At 40.5% G+C, this 19,407-nt stretch overlaps 2 protein-coding genes across 5 annotated transcripts; one reads left to right on the top strand and one right to left on the bottom strand.

The window, feature by feature from the left end:
* Nucleotides 1–6: 6 nt before the first annotated feature.
* LOC119918994 (presenilin-1-like) lies at nucleotides 7–10,461 on the bottom strand. 4 transcript variants are annotated; one of them, XM_038739567.1, is made up of 12 exons: nucleotides 10,435–10,461; nucleotides 10,134–10,274; nucleotides 8,726–8,803; nucleotides 6,264–6,604; nucleotides 5,206–5,347; nucleotides 4,474–4,541; nucleotides 4,115–4,335; nucleotides 3,703–3,801; nucleotides 2,072–2,164; nucleotides 1,784–1,957; nucleotides 1,038–1,156; nucleotides 7–744 (listed from the first exon to the last, which is right to left on the bottom strand). In XM_038739567.1, the coding sequence occupies exons 3-12, from the start codon at nucleotides 8,759–8,761 to the stop codon at nucleotides 589–591; spliced, it is 1,449 nt and encodes a 482-aa protein (XP_038595495.1). In that variant the 5' UTR covers nucleotides 8,762–8,803; nucleotides 10,134–10,274; nucleotides 10,435–10,461; the 3' UTR covers nucleotides 7–588. The 4 variants fall into 4 exon arrangements, with proteins under 4 accessions (XP_038595495.1, XP_038595494.1, XP_038595496.1 ...); XM_038739566.1 differs by lacking the exon at nucleotides 10,435–10,461 and having other exon boundaries at nucleotides 10,134–10,354; XM_038739568.1 differs by lacking the exon at nucleotides 10,435–10,461 and having other exon boundaries at nucleotides 10,138–10,354.
* A 3-nt stretch (nucleotides 10,462–10,464) lies between these two features.
* Nucleotides 10,465–19,176, top strand: LOC119918995 (enhancer of rudimentary homolog). The gene is made up of 4 exons (XM_038739570.1): nucleotides 10,465–10,617; nucleotides 13,008–13,095; nucleotides 16,371–16,491; nucleotides 19,037–19,176. The coding sequence occupies exons 1-4, from the start codon at nucleotides 10,522–10,524 to the stop codon at nucleotides 19,137–19,139; spliced, it is 408 nt and encodes a 135-aa protein (XP_038595498.1). The 5' UTR covers nucleotides 10,465–10,521; the 3' UTR covers nucleotides 19,140–19,176.
* Nucleotides 19,177–19,407: the final 231 nt, after the last annotated feature.

Genomic DNA, 19,407 nt, shown 5'->3' with positions numbered 1-19,407 from the left:
TGATGAAGGCTTTTTTAATCGTGGGTTTAGTTTTGGGGGTGGTGGTAGCTGAAGCCATAAAAATGAAGATGTTTGATGAAAGTTTCTCCCTCCGCTCAACAGCTACCGCCAAGGTGTCCCTGAGCAAGGCACCTTCTGTAAAGCCCCAGTTGTAGAAGACTGTTGTTGTACAGGGTTGTACAGGTATGAATGTGAAACAGGGCTCTACTGAAAAGGAGCAGATGACCTCTTGTAAAGCTTCCCTGGATAAATAAAATAAAAAAATTCCCGCTAACTTTGATTGAACCTGAGACCTGTGAACGCCAATCTGAAGAAAAGGTCCCAAGTCGAGCGAGAAATGTCACTTCTTGGTTTAAAAACAGAAATAAAATACTTTGAGAACAGCTGTCATGAGGAATAACCCTCCGTTGGCGCTGGAAAAAATGCAGAGCAAAAACAACTTGTGTCTCGTCACGATGAGTTCTTAGGAGGGGATGTGGGAGCGGGAGGGGCCCCTGCATCACCCTTTGTTCCCCGGCTGTGAAGGGACCGCTCTTGTGTTGTTGGAAGGAGGGCTATGTGGGTGAGGGTTATGAGGGCAGCATCCTGCTAAATGTAGAACTGGTGTAGCGCCAGCTTGTCCATGAAGGGCTGTACCAAGTTGTCTGTGGCGAAGTAGAAGACCAGGCCAAAAAAAATGGAGATGGGCAGAGCGGGAAGTGCTTTCTTGAAGATGGCGAGGAGGAGTAGGGTCAGACACAGGCCCTGAGGGAGCAGAAGCACAAAAAATAAAACACAGAGGAAATGGCACATTGAAAGACTGTGTACCAAACAAAATCAGCTCTGAAGGGGGAAAATCTGCCTGTTATACAATCAAGTGGTTCACATATACATATATTTCTTTACACTTGTTAAAGCACTTTGTAACTTGTTTTTGAAAAGTGCTCTACAAATAAGGATTATTATTATATAGTGGGTTTAGATATTGTGCTCAGAGACAGAGATGAGGTTGCGGTGACAGGAGGTCAACACTAAAATAAGCAGCTGTGGTCACTCACAATGAGGATGGCTACGAAGCAGGCGAGCGTGGTGTTCCAGTCGCCACTGGCTGTGGCAGAGGCCTTTCCAACAAGCATGCTGTAGAAGATGAAGTCTCCGAGCCCCAGCTTGACGCCCCCTGAGGACACAGGAGGACACCACATTCAGGGTGGAGTCAATTCAAATACAGTATTCTCTTTAGCCCCACACCCTCCAACCCCCAAAGAAATCTTTTCTCAACTGTAATTACTGTACAAACAAGAGTTCTGAACACTCTGACCCCATATTTACTAAAGCTTTAAGTTAGAAAGTGCACGAGCTCCCAAATAGTACAGAAATGAAACCCAGCAATTTCCATGAATAATCGCTTCCTAATCCGCTCTGACTAAAAACAGTCTGCAGGCAAACATGTAGTTGCATTCACATATGCACTAATTTCACAGAAAAGGAAACACATAAAAACCATCCCAAAATGTTTTATGTGTCCAGAAAAGAGGGCGCTAAAAAAGATGATGATTACACACAGAGTAGTCACACAATCTGGGAATACTCGTTTGAATTCCAGAGCTCGGTCTGCGCCAAGCTATTTAATTAATCATAAAATGGACAGTATGTAGTGTTGGCACGATGTCTTTTATGGATCTGCTGTCATCGACTGTAATCTAGCTAAAAGGAAGGCCTGATCAATTGATCACAGATAATTAAAATCAATTAGAGATCACTTATGAATATGTAATAACTTGAAACCTGAGGCAAAGAAACTCACTCTCCTCATCATCGTCTTCAACGGGAGGACGAGCAGAGGGCATCTGCTGGATCTCCCGTCTGGTCTCCTCGGTGGACTGGATCGGCCCCAGCTGATGCTCCTGCTGGTTGACCCAGGAGGAGGTGAAGCCTCCGTCGTCCTGTGACAGACTGGAGGGAGCTGGGGACGCCACAGCTGCAGACAAGTGTTATCAGTCAGACTAAACCAGCACGCACACTGTCCAACCGTCCAGCAGCAGATTAAACTGCGCTCAATCACTATGACCAAACTCTTTGACACCCTGCTCACCTTCTTGAGCCTCTTGTTGAGGTGATGCTGCTTCTGTCGAGTTCCTTTTTGGCCTGTCAGTGTCGGCCATGTTGACGAGCCACACCATTGTAGCTAGGGAAGAAGTCAGAGTCAAAATATTAAGGTGTAAAGATTTGTGTTACAAGCTGAATCCAAGGAAAACTAGAAAAAGGCAGGAAAATTTTTGCTCAATTCCCCTGAAAATTTGAAGGTGAAACATTTAACAACGTCTTGTCTTGGCTTTTCACATGTATTTGTGTGGCAGTATCAATGAAGTTCAACTTAGACCTTAAGCTGAAGTTCTAAAGAAGTTTAAAAGTATGTCAGTTGAAGTGAAAGTGCTTTAAAAAAAGACAGTTGAAGTGAAAGTGCAGAAAACAGTTAAAATTTTAATTGAATTGTGAGCACTGCAAGGAGTCTAACCCCTTAGGAGTTGAAGTGTAAGTACTTTTTAGCACTGAAAGAAGTTGGAGCTCTACTTCTGTTTTATTAGAATAGAATTTGATAAATGTACAGTACTGTGCTAAGCCAAGTGTGCTTTCAAAATGAACACGTTATTGGATGGTATTTATCAATAAACAAAATGCAAAGTGAATGAATAGAAGAAAAATCTGAATCAAATCATTATTGCCTTCAAAACAGCATCAGCTTCTAGGTACATAGTTTTTGAAGGGACTCGGCAGGTGGGTTGGGCCAAACATCTTTGAGAACTACCCACAGCCTCAGTTGATTCTCTATCTTCTTCTAATCCCAAACAGACTCAATGATGTTGCGATCAGGGCTTTGTGGGGGCCATACATCACTTACAGAACTCCTTGTACTTCTTTCACTGAAGATAGTTCTTAATGACTTTCACTGTATGTTTGGGGTCATTGTCATGCAGCAGAACACATTTGGGGCCAATCAGATGCCTCTCTGATGGGACTGCACGATGAATAAGCATCTGCCTGTACTTCTCAGCATTGAGGAGACTATTAATTATGACCAAATCCCCAACTCCGTATGCAGAAATGCAGCCCCAAACTTTCAAGGAACCTCCGCCATGCTTCACTGTTGTCTGCAGAAATTCTTGTACCCGCTCAACAGCCCTTCTGTGAACTGCCTTCTGCTGCAGCCAAATATTTCAAATTTTCACCCATCGGTCCAGAATCGGAATGGCTTTTTGGCTGCAAGTCTTTACCAGTTTCTGCAACTACGCCCTCAGCTTTGCCCATTTCTTTGTGCTTCTTTAAAAGAGCTTGGACAGCACACCTGGACACCCATGCCTGTCTTGAAATGTCTGCCTGGGAGAGATGTAGTGTAACTACCTTGTGTCTTTCTTGCTGTGCTCAGTCTTACCACGGTGTTTGACTTTAGACAGTAATCTGTCTTCAGCAACCTCACCTCGTTAGCCGAGTTTGGCTGTTCTGCACCCAGTTGTATTCCTCCTTCACAGCTGTTTCCGTTTCAGTTAATGATTTTTTTTTTAACCTACATTTTTTATTTATGATTATAAGCACAGATTGATTTGATTTAGATTAAATATAATCTATTAACATGTCTATTTTTGAAAGCCTTCTTAATTTAAATCATTTTCCCACATCTAAAACTTTTGCACAGTACTGTATCTCTATAAATTATATCTGTCTTACAAGAGTAGATGAGAGCTGGGAAGATGGGTTCGTTCCTCTCCTGAGCCGTCTCCACCAGGATCCTCAGAGGCCCTTTGGGACAGAGCACCGCTAACAGATCTGTGTGAGGAAAGAAGACAGAGACCAGACAAGTGATGTTAGCCACCAAACAGAGGGCTCTGTGAAAGACCAAAAACAGATCTGAGATAACAAGACACAAAGACAGTTTCTTCTAGTGAAAACAGTTTCTGCCTCTGGTGGAGTAGAGAGGCAGTATACAAGCTTGATCACTCCAAAATGAATAATGATCCCATTAACAGTGCCAAATGCGCTCTTTCTTCTTTGTTCCACGTACAATGAAATTGGTACACAAACATCTTCAAAGGTTGGGTAAAGGTAAAGAGTTCAGAGCAAAAAAGAGAGGAGGATTTACCGTAGACAGATATGACGGCTAATATGAGCCAGGCGGTCCACTCTGGCAGGTACTTAATGAAAACCAGGGCCATGAGGGCACTGATCATGATGAGGTAGGCCTGCTGGAGCCGCAGCGGTCCTTTCCAATGAATACACATCATGCCGACCACTCCGAAGTTCCAAATTATTATTGCCAGGGTAAAGAAGTCCATGGCCACATTGTAGGTCTTGAAAACCTCTCTGTTTGGACAGAGCAGAGACATGAGACATACCTCGAAAGACTCCATTCATCATCACAAAGAATTTGACACCTTCACATTCATGACAATGTAAGGGAATCTTGGAGAATGAGATAAAATGTTGAGGGGTGTGGCTTACTTGAGGTAGATGTAGGAGAAGAAGAACAGCAGGAGCAGGGAGGAGAGGATGAGCCATCCTTGGATCACCTGTGGAAGCAAGGATCAGAATCACGAGATTTTATGTACAACAAATCAGTACTTGCAAATATGTGTAACTAGTGTTTGTTTTAAACCACCAGGACAACCTCGCGGGGTGGGGTTACAAAAGAGGGCAATAGAATGAGCATCAAAGAGTTTGGACAAAGTGAAAATGCTTTGTCCTGATGATGCTCAGCCCCACCTGTCTAAGGCATTGCCAAGTTCAGGGTTTAATTATTAAGGCCCTACAGGTGTGCCCCCCCCCCCCATTTTGCCTGAACTAACATACTGCCAGCACTACTTACAGACTGTGCCTAATTACCATTAGTACACTAATCTGTTAATTTGTTACTTACACACCTATAGCCGACAGTTTACATGACAGGAAAAGTGCAGGTGGGACTAATAACTTTAGCGATTGCTTTATTACAATGAAGAGACCTAGTAAGCCATGACAGTGTGACAGCACACAGAAAGAACAGGGAGTTGGAACTGGCACACCTTTCTGTGTATCTGTGTTTGGCAAGTCAAATGCCCCCTGTGAATCCAGGTGAGTCCACAACTCCATCCAAAGCCTATTAAACCCAGTTTAAACTAACAAATACTATTATATTATTCATCTCAGGTCTGACTACAGCATGTGTGATGCAATGTGACAAGTTTTAGCATGTACCTTGTAGCAGCGGTTCTTGTATAACAGCACCAGCACCAAAGTCATGACGATGATCACAGTGTTCATGATGGTGGCGTTCAGGATGGAGTTGAGGGCTCTCTGCCCTACTGTGTCTGTGTCTTCAGGGAACGGCGTGTAGATCCTTGGGGTGACATTTCAAGGAACCATTACAAAGACACATCTCAGTCAAACAGCAAAGAAAAGAATATTTAATAAATAAAATAAATAACCTTGTATTTTTTCATGTTTTTAATGTACAGTGACTTTCATGTCTTCTTCTTATTACAGCTTGTTGCCCTAAATGTTAGTGAGCTAAACTTACTGCTATTTCAATGCGTTTCAATTGCTCAGGATAAGAGCTAAAGATATAAAATGTTATGTTTATTTGCCCTGAGCCAGATTTAGACACTGTTTTAATGATCTTATGCAGGAGTTTTCAAAGTGTGAGGCGGGCCTCCCTAGGGGGGCTCAAACAGTTTCAGGTTTCAGGGGAGGCTCAGTGAATAATAATAATAACTTATTTGTATAGCACTGAATGGAAGTGAAACAATATTACATTACTTAGAATATTCTACAGGTGTAAGAGTTGTAGTTGTAGTTGTAGTTGTAAGAGAAACTAATAAATATGCCTTAGGACAGACCTATTTTAAAATTATTTGGTGTAGTCAGAAGATGTAATGGCGATATTAGGATATTTTGGCTCAAACGTTGAGTGTCTATGGGATCAAATAATATAGTTAAGGTCCCATAGGCATCCAGGAATTGAACAAAACTAACCAACTAAATAAACATGTGGTGGTGGTGGTGGGGGGAGGCCCGCAGTTGTCTGTCATCTGAGGGGAGGCCCGCAGTCTGATCTTCTCTGATCTTATGCAATTCGAGTACTCTAGAGTACTGTTAGGTATTTAAACTATGTACATATGATATACATTGCATTAACTCCACCTAGTGGCACTGCGGCAGTGTTGCATTTCATTTTTCCTAATAAGCTTCTGGCACAAATCCCATCTTAGTCCCCTGTCAACCACAATCTGTCTGATAACAGTTACGACACTCACAGTCTCTGCCCGTCATTCTGCGTGTAGAAGCTGACAGACTTTATGGTTGCAACGACGACCACCATGCAGAGGGTCACAGGAACAAACAGCATGATGACGTGCTTGGCCCCATATTTCAGGGTCAACTCTTCGTCCTCTTCCTCCTCAGTCTCCACCAAACGTGGAGGCCGAGCGACGGGGGGCTGTCCGTTCTGCTCCGGTCCACTACCATTGCCATTACCACCTCCACCATCACCCCCTCCTCCTCCAGCTCCTGAACCTCCTCTGGACCGTGCTCTGGCCACCGCAGCGTCCTGCGGCTGCTGGGTGGGTCCAGTGGCAACATTGGTCTCCTGTTGGTCCTTTTGGTATGAGAGAAGAAGAATCACTTTATTATCTAAGTATACTCAATGGACAGAATTTTTTACATTACATTTTTCTTGTTTAGACAAGTTTTACTACTCAAAACAAAAGTCACACTTTAGCAAGCAAACAATCATTTGTGAAACGTGATGCTTCCACAATTGTACCTGCTTTTGTGAACCGGGCCCCAGACTTAAAACAGAGACACTGTGGTTCCCAGTTAGTTCCTTAAACCCCATCTACATCTTGTCTATGAATTCTATGTTTAGAGGCCACAAACTTGAAAAAGCAGATATTTTGAAAATTCTACACCCAAAATTTTGCCACATAAATAGTCCAAATTTTCTGTAAAAGTTGGATCGACACATATGTCAACAAGACCATCATATTATCAGATGAAACACTAGCTCGAGTATTTTGTTTATTTTTATTGTCAAAAATGCCTACAAACTGGACAAACACTACAGCAGTGTTTCCTCTGCTGAATCACGACCGCCACTACTAAAATTTCATTAAACCATGCACCACAAATGTTTTCACTCGTACACTGTGCGAGCACGGCAACACTCAATGCTCGGCTTGCTTCCTCTCCTCGTTCCATGCAAAACATGCATGACAGATGGTGTTATAAGAGCAGCATAACTCTGAATCAGGAGGTGAGTAGCGAGTGTTTGAATGTCCGAGCGGCAGAAAGTGACGGTGAACGCGAGCAGAGGAAAATATTCTGGCAGTAAATGTGCGGTGTCTGTTACAGTGTGTTAGCTTCTCAAGACCAAGAAAAGTCTGTTGTTTCCCACCTGCTGGAAAAGTGAAGCCCGTTAGCGCTAAGTTAGCTAACATCTCACCCCTCTTCAGACTGCACAGCTGTGCAGGAATGTGCAAATAAAATGCACCTCAGAAGGGAGGAGGTTTCTCATGTTGCCTATTTTTTATATTAATGTCTACAGATAAATGTAAAATGCAGTAAAATCACGACACAAAAGGCAAACATGAACAGTCATATCTATAATGATTCTGAGGTCATATTAACAGGGTTTTCCAGCAACAGAACCAACCAAATTACTTTCTCCAGATCTAAAGGTTGTAGTTCCTCCAGTAGACTGATCTTTTGGTGTTGTTTATTTATTATCTGCTCTAGCTTTTCAAAGTATTTGTTCAGCAGATCTATCCCATCAGGACAAAATAAAAAAAAAAACAAATCAAGGAGACTGTGTGAACTAGAAGTGTCAGGCTGCCAGGCGAGTCAAGACATGCGGCAGCCCAGACATGAAGCAATCTCACCAGGTACACAGAAATAAAGACAGGAGGCATCTCTAGAGACTTTTCTGAACAGTGAAAGCTCCCACAGCTCTTAAATGAGCTGCTTTCCAAAATGATCTCACTCTGTGATACATCACATTGTTTTTTTAGTCCTGGGAATAGGGCCAATGTAGGAAACAAGGACAAAAGAGATACAGACTACTGAATGTGTGTTAAATTAACCAGTTACTTTGTAGGGTAGTACTGTAGTAGCATACCAAAATATGTGTTAAAAAAAACTTCTTCTGGCCATACTGGCCTGACTCAGCTATTTGACCTGGACCCAGCTGACATCAAACTGGGCTGACTGAGCCGTTTAAGACAGGCATGACAAGACCAAGACACATTTTTGTGATGTACAACTGTGATGTTTGAGATGTACAACATGCACAATTGTTTGGGGTAAACAAAACTTTTGTCAAGCTACAGATGTGATAAGTGAAACGGAACTTTTAGTTCTTGACTGGGCGAAGGAGGCCACACCTTTATTTACAGTAAAAGCCAAACGGAAAAAGGAAAGAAACGTACCTAATGTTTCTACCTCAGTGATTTAAAGTCTTTCCTCTTTCCTTATCAGAACCTAAACATGCACAATCACCATTTCACTGCATGAAAGGCCAAATGAAACCAAAGTTATCAGTCTCAAACTCCCCCACACTGTGTGGCGTCACCCATAGAAACAGATGACTCTTTCATCACTTGACACTGAAACATTGGGTTACACACAACCAAAACTGTTAGGTAATCATTATCCAATACATAAACAGGGACAGAGACAGATATAGTGTGACAGCAACTGTGACACATTCTTTTATACTGACCATATTGTTTTCTATATCCTCTGCATTGTTCGCCATGGTTGGCTCGGCCGACACTTGTCCTCACATGCAAACCAATTTCTTTTGTGCCGATGAAAGAAAACAGGAGACAATATTTAGTTTGTAGCAAAGAAAATGAGAACAAAGATTGAATCAATCAAGGTCGTAAAGATAGAGCATATCATCTTGCAGAGACTTTTAACCCCTATAAACTGACTTGACAGTGATTTAAGAAAAAAAACAAGAGAGCATCTTATTCTTGAACTTTTCTATTGTAAAAGATGTGTTGTTCTTACAAGAAATGACATTGACAAAAAAAAAAGTGTTTAATCTGTGTTCATCAGTCAAACATGGGTTCATATTTCATAAGTCTGTAAAAAAAAAAAGTATCTTAAACGAATACCTGCATGCATACCCATATGCACATTCACACAAGAGTTTACAGTTTGCTGCAATCATTCCTCTTGGCCACAAAGTTACCTCTTCCTTGTGTTACTCAATTCCTTGTTCTGTGCAAAACAAAAATGCATTTCAAAGAACAACCAAAGCTGACATTATCAGGTTTCGACAGTCTTGATTCAAGCGGGTATCTCCCAAAGGTCCTTAATAAGAAACTCCCTCTTTATGTTTCACAAGACCTTTCCTTGCTGAGTTGCAGTGGAGGGATAACACAAATAGGGAATTTTGTACAAAAAATACTTAACTTTGAGAGACGCCCACTGCTTATGACTAAAACTAGCTTTGGCTGAACTTTAAAATGCATGTTTGTACATAACAAGGACTGTGGGTCTTCTCTCCCAGCTCTTACATGAGGAAGAGACCCCTTGACGGCCATTATGGACAGGGGGAACGACTACAGGGACCAGCAACAATTATCTATGATAATTAACAGCTAACTTATATATAAAAGAAAGGCTTTTATTTAAAAAGAAACCTTTTCAAATAAAATATCTAAACATCTCCTTAAATAATATCCAAGCAACTACGCTAACAACGTTTAATACGTGCTTGAATTTACCATTAGGTGTCATGCTTTGACATAATAGTGACATAAATAAGATTTTTAACCACTTCATTAGTATGAATGTAACGTTCACGTTACCCATTAAACGACGGTAAAATAAATATCATTTATTATTCGTTTTCCTGCTGAAGGTTAAATTAATTTTTTTTCTATCGTTACTTGGTAATTACTTAACAGGTAGTGGGCGCGAACATTAATTATCTAACTGTCTTTATTACAAATAGAGGTATTTTATCATTAGCGACGGGCTAAAATGGCTAGTTAGCCAATAATGTTATAACGGCAGAGCAGCGGGCGCGCTGGGAGGCTAACGTTAACGCTTCATAACTTCCACAGCACAAACAAAATGTAGCTCCTGAATAGCGGGCTGAAAATAATTAAACTTACCTACTGTGAACAGTTAATTTCCCCGCTTTAGTGTTCTTACGTGTTCTGAAGTAGGTTTAAAACCGGGGTACTTTCTGCTCTTTGTTGTTCCTGTCTTCTCACAGAACATCCGGCCGCTGGAGCTACTTCCTGCTCGCACACCTTCAGGGAGCGTTCAGGATCAAAACGTTGTTTGAGATTAGATCAGGTTTGTTTCACTATATTATAATATTGCTGGTTTAAATAAATCAGAATCTTGCTCGTGTAATCTCGTTGACCCAATGTTAGCGTTTAAACCAACATCAGACTAATGTTAACCCACCTAACAGAAACCCACCAAGAAGAACCGACACCCCTCGCATCGCTGAATTCTTCTTCCGGCTTCATACAGACGACGAAGAAGAAGAAGATGAGTTCTTCTTCCGGTGATAAAGGCCAACTCGTCCGAGCAGAAGCAAGGATCCAAGAAAATCCACGGACACCGACTGAAACCCTGTTAAACATGGTTAGTACTTTGTGATATAATGTTTATAGTATACATGTTTATGTTTTCATGTGAGACACAAAGTAATGCGCCGGATTTAACGTATTTATTTCATTAGAACAGGTGTTTGAAAAGGCTGCAAGCTCCCTGCTAACGTTAGCATGAATGTGGGGGACGTTTGTCAGTTGAGCAGCTGTAATGAACCAAACTGACTCAAGACAAATGAAGCACCAATGTACTGCTTACCAGAAGCTATTGGTACACGTATTAATTATTTAACGCTACTTTCTTATCGCTAAAAGTCAATGTTGGCTAACTCGCATTAAGACTCAGCTCTAGACTCAGGTCTGTTTGCTTAGTCTTGAAATCATAAAACAAAACTTGAATTTAGAAATATGCAGAAAATTACGTTACATATTTAACGTTATATTCTTTAATGGCTTCAGATTATTATCTTAAAAGCACGAATGTATCTACATGTTAAAACAAAATGACTAATTGTCACTATTGCTAGCTACTTAACTTAAATATCATGACAATTAGGGATGTGGTGATACCAAAAATGTAGTAGTCGATATAGATACCAGTAAAATTCCAAAGTTCTTGATACTAATGCGATACCGTGGTAAAAAACAAACAAAATCTAAGCAAAAACCTTTTTCCTAATGAGCACATGTGCAACGCAAAGTTTAACAAACTATTTATTATTGTTTATAAATATTTATACTACGTGTGTGTGCTCCTCCTCCTTGTGTTCAACTATGGTGTGTAAACACTGGAGGACTGAAAGTGAAGACCCTGGTATCTGGACACTCAGCATTGGCCTTTAAAATATTGAAACAGAAGTTTTGAAAACACTGATCAGTCATTGCCAAAAACTTTACTGATTGGTGCTTGTGTAGTTTTTGAACCAGGGACGGATTAACCATCCACCAGCAGCACCTACACAGCCCACACCTGATGTAAACAAGAGTAGCAGCGTTACATTAACTTTAGTAAATCAGAACCAGGGGGCATTTATATTATTATAATTACAGTAGTAAAAATTTTACTATATGCATTGTCATTTTATGTAACACTATACTACATAGCTCACCACTAGTAGGCTCTAATATTAATTCCAGTTGGACAAAACAGCAGTTTCATTCTTTTGTTCATTAAATCCTTATGCAAGAAAAATTGCCCACATTGGTCTCTTAAATATGTTACTAATCTCATCAATAATCAGAACCATTCATGCAGGAGGAGTTCAACGTTTGAAAGTTTACTGTGATTGGCCCATCCAGGCTGTGATTGGTCAGTTGAGCACATCGATTTTGGACATGTTTCAACAAAAAGCGCCTAATAGGGGAAAGCCGCGACGAACGAAACGCAGCAATTTTCTCGGAGCCCATACAAGTCTGATCTGCCAAACTACCTCAGCACATACAGAGTATCAGTATCACACAGTACCGACCAGGACAGATCAGGTGGATACGTCCCACTTTCACGGAGTTATACAAAAGAAGCTGTTTTCAGTCACGGAAAGTAAATTCACTCAAGCGGTCATTTTCTTTTTTTTTTTGCATAATGAGTTGTGTTTATTGTTCCATGTGTCATGGTCACATGACAGATCATTTAGTACTTTAACACATCCTGAAGTTTTTAATGTCAAAGTTTTACAGTTTAGAAGCTAGTGAAGTTTAAACATCAGGAGTCACGCAGACACACAAGCACACACCTACTCTCGCGTTTGGTTTTTCACCCGTGATTCCATTTTCACAGCAGCAGATGAGGCTGCTTGTTAATTACTGATAGAGACCATGTCTGAATGACATCGTCACCATCAGCTGTGTTCACTGTTTCTTTACCAGGTCCCTGCTTTACAATATCCACAGCGTCTCTTTCTGTGTGTTTCTCTACAGATGTAGTGAGCGTTGCGTCTTTTTCACTCTTGTGAATAATTTTCACACACACCTAAGATATGTTTTAGCCTGTGTGTGTGGCTGTGACATGAGGTTACTGTCTGTGACAGTAAAAAGCACTTTAATTGCCCTGTTTGCTGTTTGATGTCAATATATTCATAAATGAGCAAGTAATGCACTGTGCATATTTAATTAATATATGCCAGGAGCTATTGAACGTAACTGCTGCAAATAACTGGCGGCGCTGTCGCTTCAGCTGAACATGTTTCTATCTTCCATGTGTTGGATCTCTGGATTAACAGCTCAAAGCAGCCAAAAAACGCAACATATTCAGTTTATATTTATATAATATGGAGCAAAACTAGCATGTTTGCACATCTGAGCCAACAAGTGTTCATCACACTTGCAATAGATCTTTTTTTTTTTTGGCTATTCTGGATTATTTTGTGAGGAAGTCATTAAAATGATTTCTTAAACCACAGTCTTACAACATGTCTGGTTTTTCAGTCTCACACCATCCTGCTGGTGCAGCCCACCAAGAGGCCAGAGGGGAGGACATACGCTGATTATGAATCTGTCAACGAGTGTATGGAAGGTAAACTGATGGTGCTTTTGAAGAACTGACATTTCAACTCCTCATTGGCTTACTCATAAATACTTACCCTCCATCTGTCTGGACTTTTGCTGCGTGTCTTGAAACACAAAGTCCTTTACAAGCATGCACTTCATGTGAATTAGGGCTGAACCATAAATCGAAATTTTATCGAAATCACAATATGGCCTACTGCAATTTTCAAATTGCAGGAGGTGCAGTATTTGTGAACTGTGTGTGTAAATACCATTTTAAATTAAATATTGTCGCTTTGCAGAGATGTCCTGGCCTACCCTTTATATTCTGCTTAAGAAAATAATTGAATATGCAACATGAAAGATCAAAGCTAACAAAAACACTATATACAGTGGGTACGAAAGTATTCAGACCCCTTTAAATTTTTCACTCTTTGTTTCATTGCAGCCATTTTCCAAAAATTTTATTTCTCAGTAATGTACACTCAGCACCCCATCTTGACAGAAAAAAACAAATGTAGAAATTTTTGCAAATTATTAAAAAAGAAAAACTGAAATATCACATGGTCATAAGTATTCAGACCCTTTGCCGTGACACTCATATTTAACTCAGGTGCTGTCTATTTCTTCTGATCATCCTTGAGATGGTTCTACACCTTCATTTGAGTCCAGCTGTGTTTGATTATACTGATTGGACTTGATTAGGAAAGCCACACACCTGTCTATATAAGACCTTACAGCTCACAGTGCATGTCTGAGCTCTTCAGGCAGTTCCTTTGACCTCATGATTCTCATTGCTCTGAGACAGAATTGTGGCAAGGCACAGATCTGGCCAAGGTTACAAAAAAATTTCTGCTGCACTTAAGGTTCCTAAGAGCACAGTGGCCTCCATAATCCTCAAATGGAAGACGTTTGGGACGACCAGAACCCTTCCTAGAGCTGGCCGTCCAGCCAAACTGAGCTATCGGGGGAGAAGAGCCTTGGTGAGAGAGGTAAAGAAGAACCCAAAGGTCACTGTGGCTGAGCTCCAGAGATGCAGTCGGGAGATGGGAGAAAGTTGTAGTAAGTCAACCATCACTGCAGCAATCCACCAGTCGGGGCTTTATGGCAGAGTGGCCCGACGGAAGCCTCTCCTCAGTGCAAGACACATGAAAGCCCGCATGGAGTTTGCTAAAAAACACCTGAAGGACTCCAAGATGGTGATAAATAAGATCCTCTGGTCTGATGAGACCAAGATAGAACTTTTTGGCCTTAATTCTAAGCGGTATGTGTGGAGAAAACCAGGCACTGCTCATCACCTGTCCAATACAGTCTCAACAGTGAAGCATGGTGGTGGCAGCATCATGCTGTGGGGGTGTTTTTCAGCTGCAGGGACAGGACGACTGGTTGCAATCGAGGGAAAGATGAATGCGGCCAAGTACAGGGATATCTTGGACGAAAACCTTTTCCAGAGTGCTCTGGACCTCAGACTGGGCCGAAGGTTTACCTTCCAACAAGACAATGACCCTAAGCACACCGCTAAAATAACGAAGGAGTGGCTTCACAACAACTCCGTGGCTGTTCTTGAATGGCCCAGCCAGAGCCCTGACTTAAACCCAATTGAGCATCTCTGGAGAGACCTGAAAATGGCTATCCACCAACGTTTACCATCCAACCTGACAGAACTGGAGGGATCTGCAAGGAGGAATGGCAGAGGATACCCAAATCCAGATGTGAAAAACTTGTTGCATCTTTCCCAAAACGACTCATGGCTGTATTAGATCAAAAGGGTGCTTCTACTAAATACTGAGCAAAGGGTCTGAATACTTATGACCATGTGATATTTCAGTTTTTCTTTTTAATAAATTTGCAAAAATTTCTACATTTCTGTTTTTTTCTGTCAAGATGGGGTGCTGAGTGTACATTACTGAGAAATAAAATGAACTTTTTTGATTTTTTTGTACAATGGCTGCAATGAAACAAAGAGTGAAAAATTTAAAGGGGTCTGAATACTTTCCGTACCCACTGTGTGTGTGTGTTTTATGAATTGACCATGATGTAGAAATGAAACGATTTACCTAGACTAGGTGGTTTAAGGGGCACCTGGACCAGATGGTGTAAGGGGCAGGCTGATCAAATCTTGTAGGTTTCAGCTTACAATGTTCGTCACAAAATTATTCCAGCTTTTATTAAATGAAAATTCTGTTACCAAAATATGGAAATCCTTCCATCAGCTCTATGATTTTAGACCAGTTGCATCGACAAGCATTTTATGGAAATGGTCATAGTGAAACGTCTCACGGTGAATGGTTTGATCCACTTCTGTTTCTGTTCTGTTGCAACATTGACACTGATGAATACTATAAGTAAACATTTACAACAGTCTAAGACTTACGCTGGACTTATTTATAGATTTTTAGCTCTTTTTTTTTTTTTTTTTAATTGTATGCAGAAATATCCCGTTTGACCTGCGGATTTTTCTCCTGCTTTGATTAACGATAAGCCTGTTAAGCTAGTTGAGGGGTTTAAATACTTCAGAACCATTTTTGATTGTAAATTAAGTTTTACAGCCAAGACAGAGTACATTTTTAAAAAAGCGATGCAGTGTCTGTATCTGCTCCGGAAATTGAACTCATACGACATAAGCAAGAATATCATAGTGTTTATCAAATAGTGTCATCGAAATAGTGTCATCGAAAGTATTCTAACTTTTAATATATGTTCATGTATGGACACTGGGGTTGAAGGACAAAAACAGATTGTGCAGAATTACAAATTTGGCTATCAAGATTATTGGGAAAGAGCAGAAACTGTGTGTGAAAATAATATGTAGGTGAAACAAAGCTAGACAAATTGCATCTGATTTTAGACACCCCTTGTTTAATGAGTGTATTAAATTGCCCACTGGAGGGTGCTATAGAGCAGCTGCAGCAACTAAGAACATTTACGAAAAGTCTTTCATACCAAATGCAATAATCTTTCTAAATTCATAATGTGTCCACACTGGATTCCTTTCTGTTATGGTCTGTACTGTGTATATTGTGTTATTTATTGTGATTTTTAATGATGTGTTATTTAATCAGCCTGTGAAGCCCAAGACAAATTTCCACATTTGTGGAAAATAAAGACATTTGATTGATTTAGGTATGACTACATTTGTACACAGTTTGACAAATCATTTAATCAGAACCATGTATTTTGTTGTTCTTTTGCATTATTTCTCTTTTTTTTTCTTTTTTTCTTTCTTTCTCTAATGTAGACAAGTGGGTTAACATGTTTTATATTGAGGTGTGTAATTCTCTAAATATTCTGTCTCCTGCACAGGTGTGTGTAAGATGTACGAGGAGCATTTAAAGAGAATGAACCCCAACAGTCCATCAATAACATACGACATCAGCCAGCTGTTTGACTTCATCGATGACCTGGCTGACCTCAGCTGTTTGGTGTAAGTTTGACAGGGGGGGGGGGGAATAATGAAGACATTACTGATTTTTATTTTTTAGAAATATTGAGTGTCAAGACAGCTCTCAACTTGATGAAATGATAATACAACACTTTGCTAGGATGGTAACCACAAATGCAGCATGTTGTGTGTTTTAGTGTCCCATAGGGTTTTTCAGTGGATGTATTTTGGGAGTGTTATGACCTGGCTCAAAAGGCCACAACAAAAGGGAAACACCATGGTAGAAGTTTAACAAGATGTTTATTTAAACCAAAATGAACCAAATTAAGGCTGGTGATAACGTAAAGGGTATGAACATCAGAGGTTTCAGTCATGTCAGGACAGGATGATGGATGCATGGGAAACGTGTGTAAGGGATTTGTAATGTGCAAGAAACAATAACTACAACTAAAACAGCATGTCCAGAAAACAAGGCAAAAGGTGGAACATGTGAAGGAAAACAGAGGCTAGAAAGTCAGCTGTGTGTCCTCAGCCCAGCAGCATCATCAAATACACTACAGGGCAATTAGCCCAGGTGCCCAGAGTTACTGCAATCAGTCTCAGCTCTTCACCTGCAAGGGATAGAGATTGGCAACGTCCACACATGACCCCACAGGAGGAAGTCATGAAGATAGTGAGATTTCATGATATTGAACACAAAATATAAACTGTTGGCTGTATTGGAACAGAAATTATCGACCTCCATTATATTAATCAAAACCTGTCTACCAGACATTTTGAAAGCATAATATTTATTGAAATTTCCTTTTTAAAGACAACTAGGTAATAAAAGGGTTCCCACGCGTCCTGGAAAACCTGGAAAAACAGTTGACCAATTCAGTCATGGAAAACACATGGAAAATGAGAGAGTAAAATGTCCTCAAAAATCATGTTGCAGTTGATCGGTTATGTTGTGGCAGTGTTGTGGACGTCACATGGTAGCACAGGTTGGCTATGGTTGGGTGACATTAGTGGGGAAACACTACATAATACAAGTTGCGTTATCCTCCAAAGGTAAATATTAGTCTCTGCTGGCTGGTAACTGTGGTAGTTTTATTAGGTTCATAGATTAATGTTTTGTTCTCAACTTGTTTTAAACTGTTGCACGTCTTTAAAATCAGACTTCCGCTGAGAGGAACAAATTAGTGTATGACGTGATCCAGTTCTGTCTTATTAGCTAGATCATCAGTGAAAATGTCCTGGAAAATTATCTCTTGAAAAAAATGGGAACCCTGAATAAGCAAAAGTGATGTCTTATGGATGTGTAAAATCTCTGTTTGCACTTCCATGTGGAGGGTTCACCATATTGTGGGCTGTCCCAAACCAGTTAGTGAGGAGTAGAAGTGCACTTTAAAATCCTCTAACAGCATCACGGTGCTCCTAAAGAGAAGCACACGTGCCGTAAAATGGCGGGAATAAAGTCAAATTAAAGTTCGGTCTCACTACAGCACCTAACTCTTTGCTCCATTATCCTTACACATTTTAGAGTTGTATGCAGGGACGTGGCACATAACACAACATTACGGTGAGCAGTGTGTCCAAGAATAACTGCTGTTTCCTGCTCACGTGAGAGGTTGGCACGTGTGTCTCGCAGTTTACCTGTTTGTTTACACCCTCCCTCTCCAAAGCTGTGAGTGTGACTTCATGTGGAGTCTGTCCATAGTGAGGCGTTGGCGAGGGTGGAGGCAGTTTGGGGAAAGCCTTTGGGGAATCTGCATTTGTCATCAAGAGATACAGGAGCGCTTGATTAATAACGTGTCATAATTTACAGTTTACAGAAGTTTACAGTATTCACACTGTTGCACACTTAATATTAACCACTATTGGCCAAAAATCTCCACATGAGGGAGCGCTGCCAATTTTTAGTCCCTCTGTTGTCTGTCATCAAGAGGTGTGCCTGTTTTTTATTTTCATATTTCCATCACAAAGCCACCAAAGCATTTGTTCTACTCTTTCATAAAGCACCCTACAAGGACATCTCCAGCAATCTGAACCTTCATTCACATCAACCTTTGCATCTTTTTACCAATATTCTTTCTGCTTTATCATATTGTTGAACTATATATGTTGTATTAGGAGGTAATGTACCCTTTCATTTTCAAGGGGATCCCCTTTTTTTTTTTTTTTTTTTTTTTTCTCCAGTGCACAAAACGTTGATGTAGAACAAAGCCAGAATTCAAACTCGCATTGCTGGAAATATTCAGTAAGAGCAGATGAAACTTGTTTTGCCTGAAGCCTCTGCAATGTAGGGCATTTTTGTTATTTTGGTGGGAGGTTTCAAGCCCCTTTGTACACAAGAAACCACTCTGCTTAAGTGCCCTTGAGCACTGCCATGGTGCTTTTCTCTCTCCCTGTAGCTGAACTTGACTTCTGACCACAAGGAGAGGAGAAGTTTTATTTTTTTTATATAATTTTTTTTCCCAGCGAGGAAAACGTCCTACAATGAATTGCCATGTTGCTTGGGAACTGCGCTGTAGAGAGATTGATGATCTGGGGCAGCCAAGCCAAAAAAAAAATTTAAACAATGTAATTTTTCATGCTGCTTCAGGTATCGCGCCGACACACAGACGTACCAGCCGTACAACAAGGACTGGATCAAAGAGAAGATCTACGTGCTGCTTCGCCGTCAGGCCCAGCAGGCAGCAAAGTGAAGCCTCTGAGGGGATGGAGGGTCGGGCGGGTCAAGATTATTTTTCTTATCTGTAACTTGGTTTGATTAACTTGTTTTAAGATATTTTTGACAAAGTTTTTGTTTTTCTCATGACGGGGAGGTGTATTTTGTATTTTAATGTTTGACTTATTAATTAAAATTTCATTTCATTAACAAGTTTCTGAACTGAGTTTTTGTCTTGTACCTATTGTCTTGTTTCTTCTCCTACTTTTCCCTTCCTTACATTTCTTTCTCTCCTACATCTATCT

This window comes from Micropterus salmoides, unplaced genomic scaffold (genome assembly GCF_014851395.1).
Source record: "Micropterus salmoides isolate LMB-PRFRI ecotype aquatic unplaced genomic scaffold, ASM1485139v1 Ms_hic_scaffold_252, whole genome shotgun sequence".
NCBI lineage: Eukaryota > Metazoa > Chordata > Actinopteri > Centrarchiformes > Centrarchidae > Micropterus > Micropterus salmoides.
Note: the sequence above shows the minus strand (reverse complement) of the source record. Positions and strands in the feature narration are given on the sequence as shown.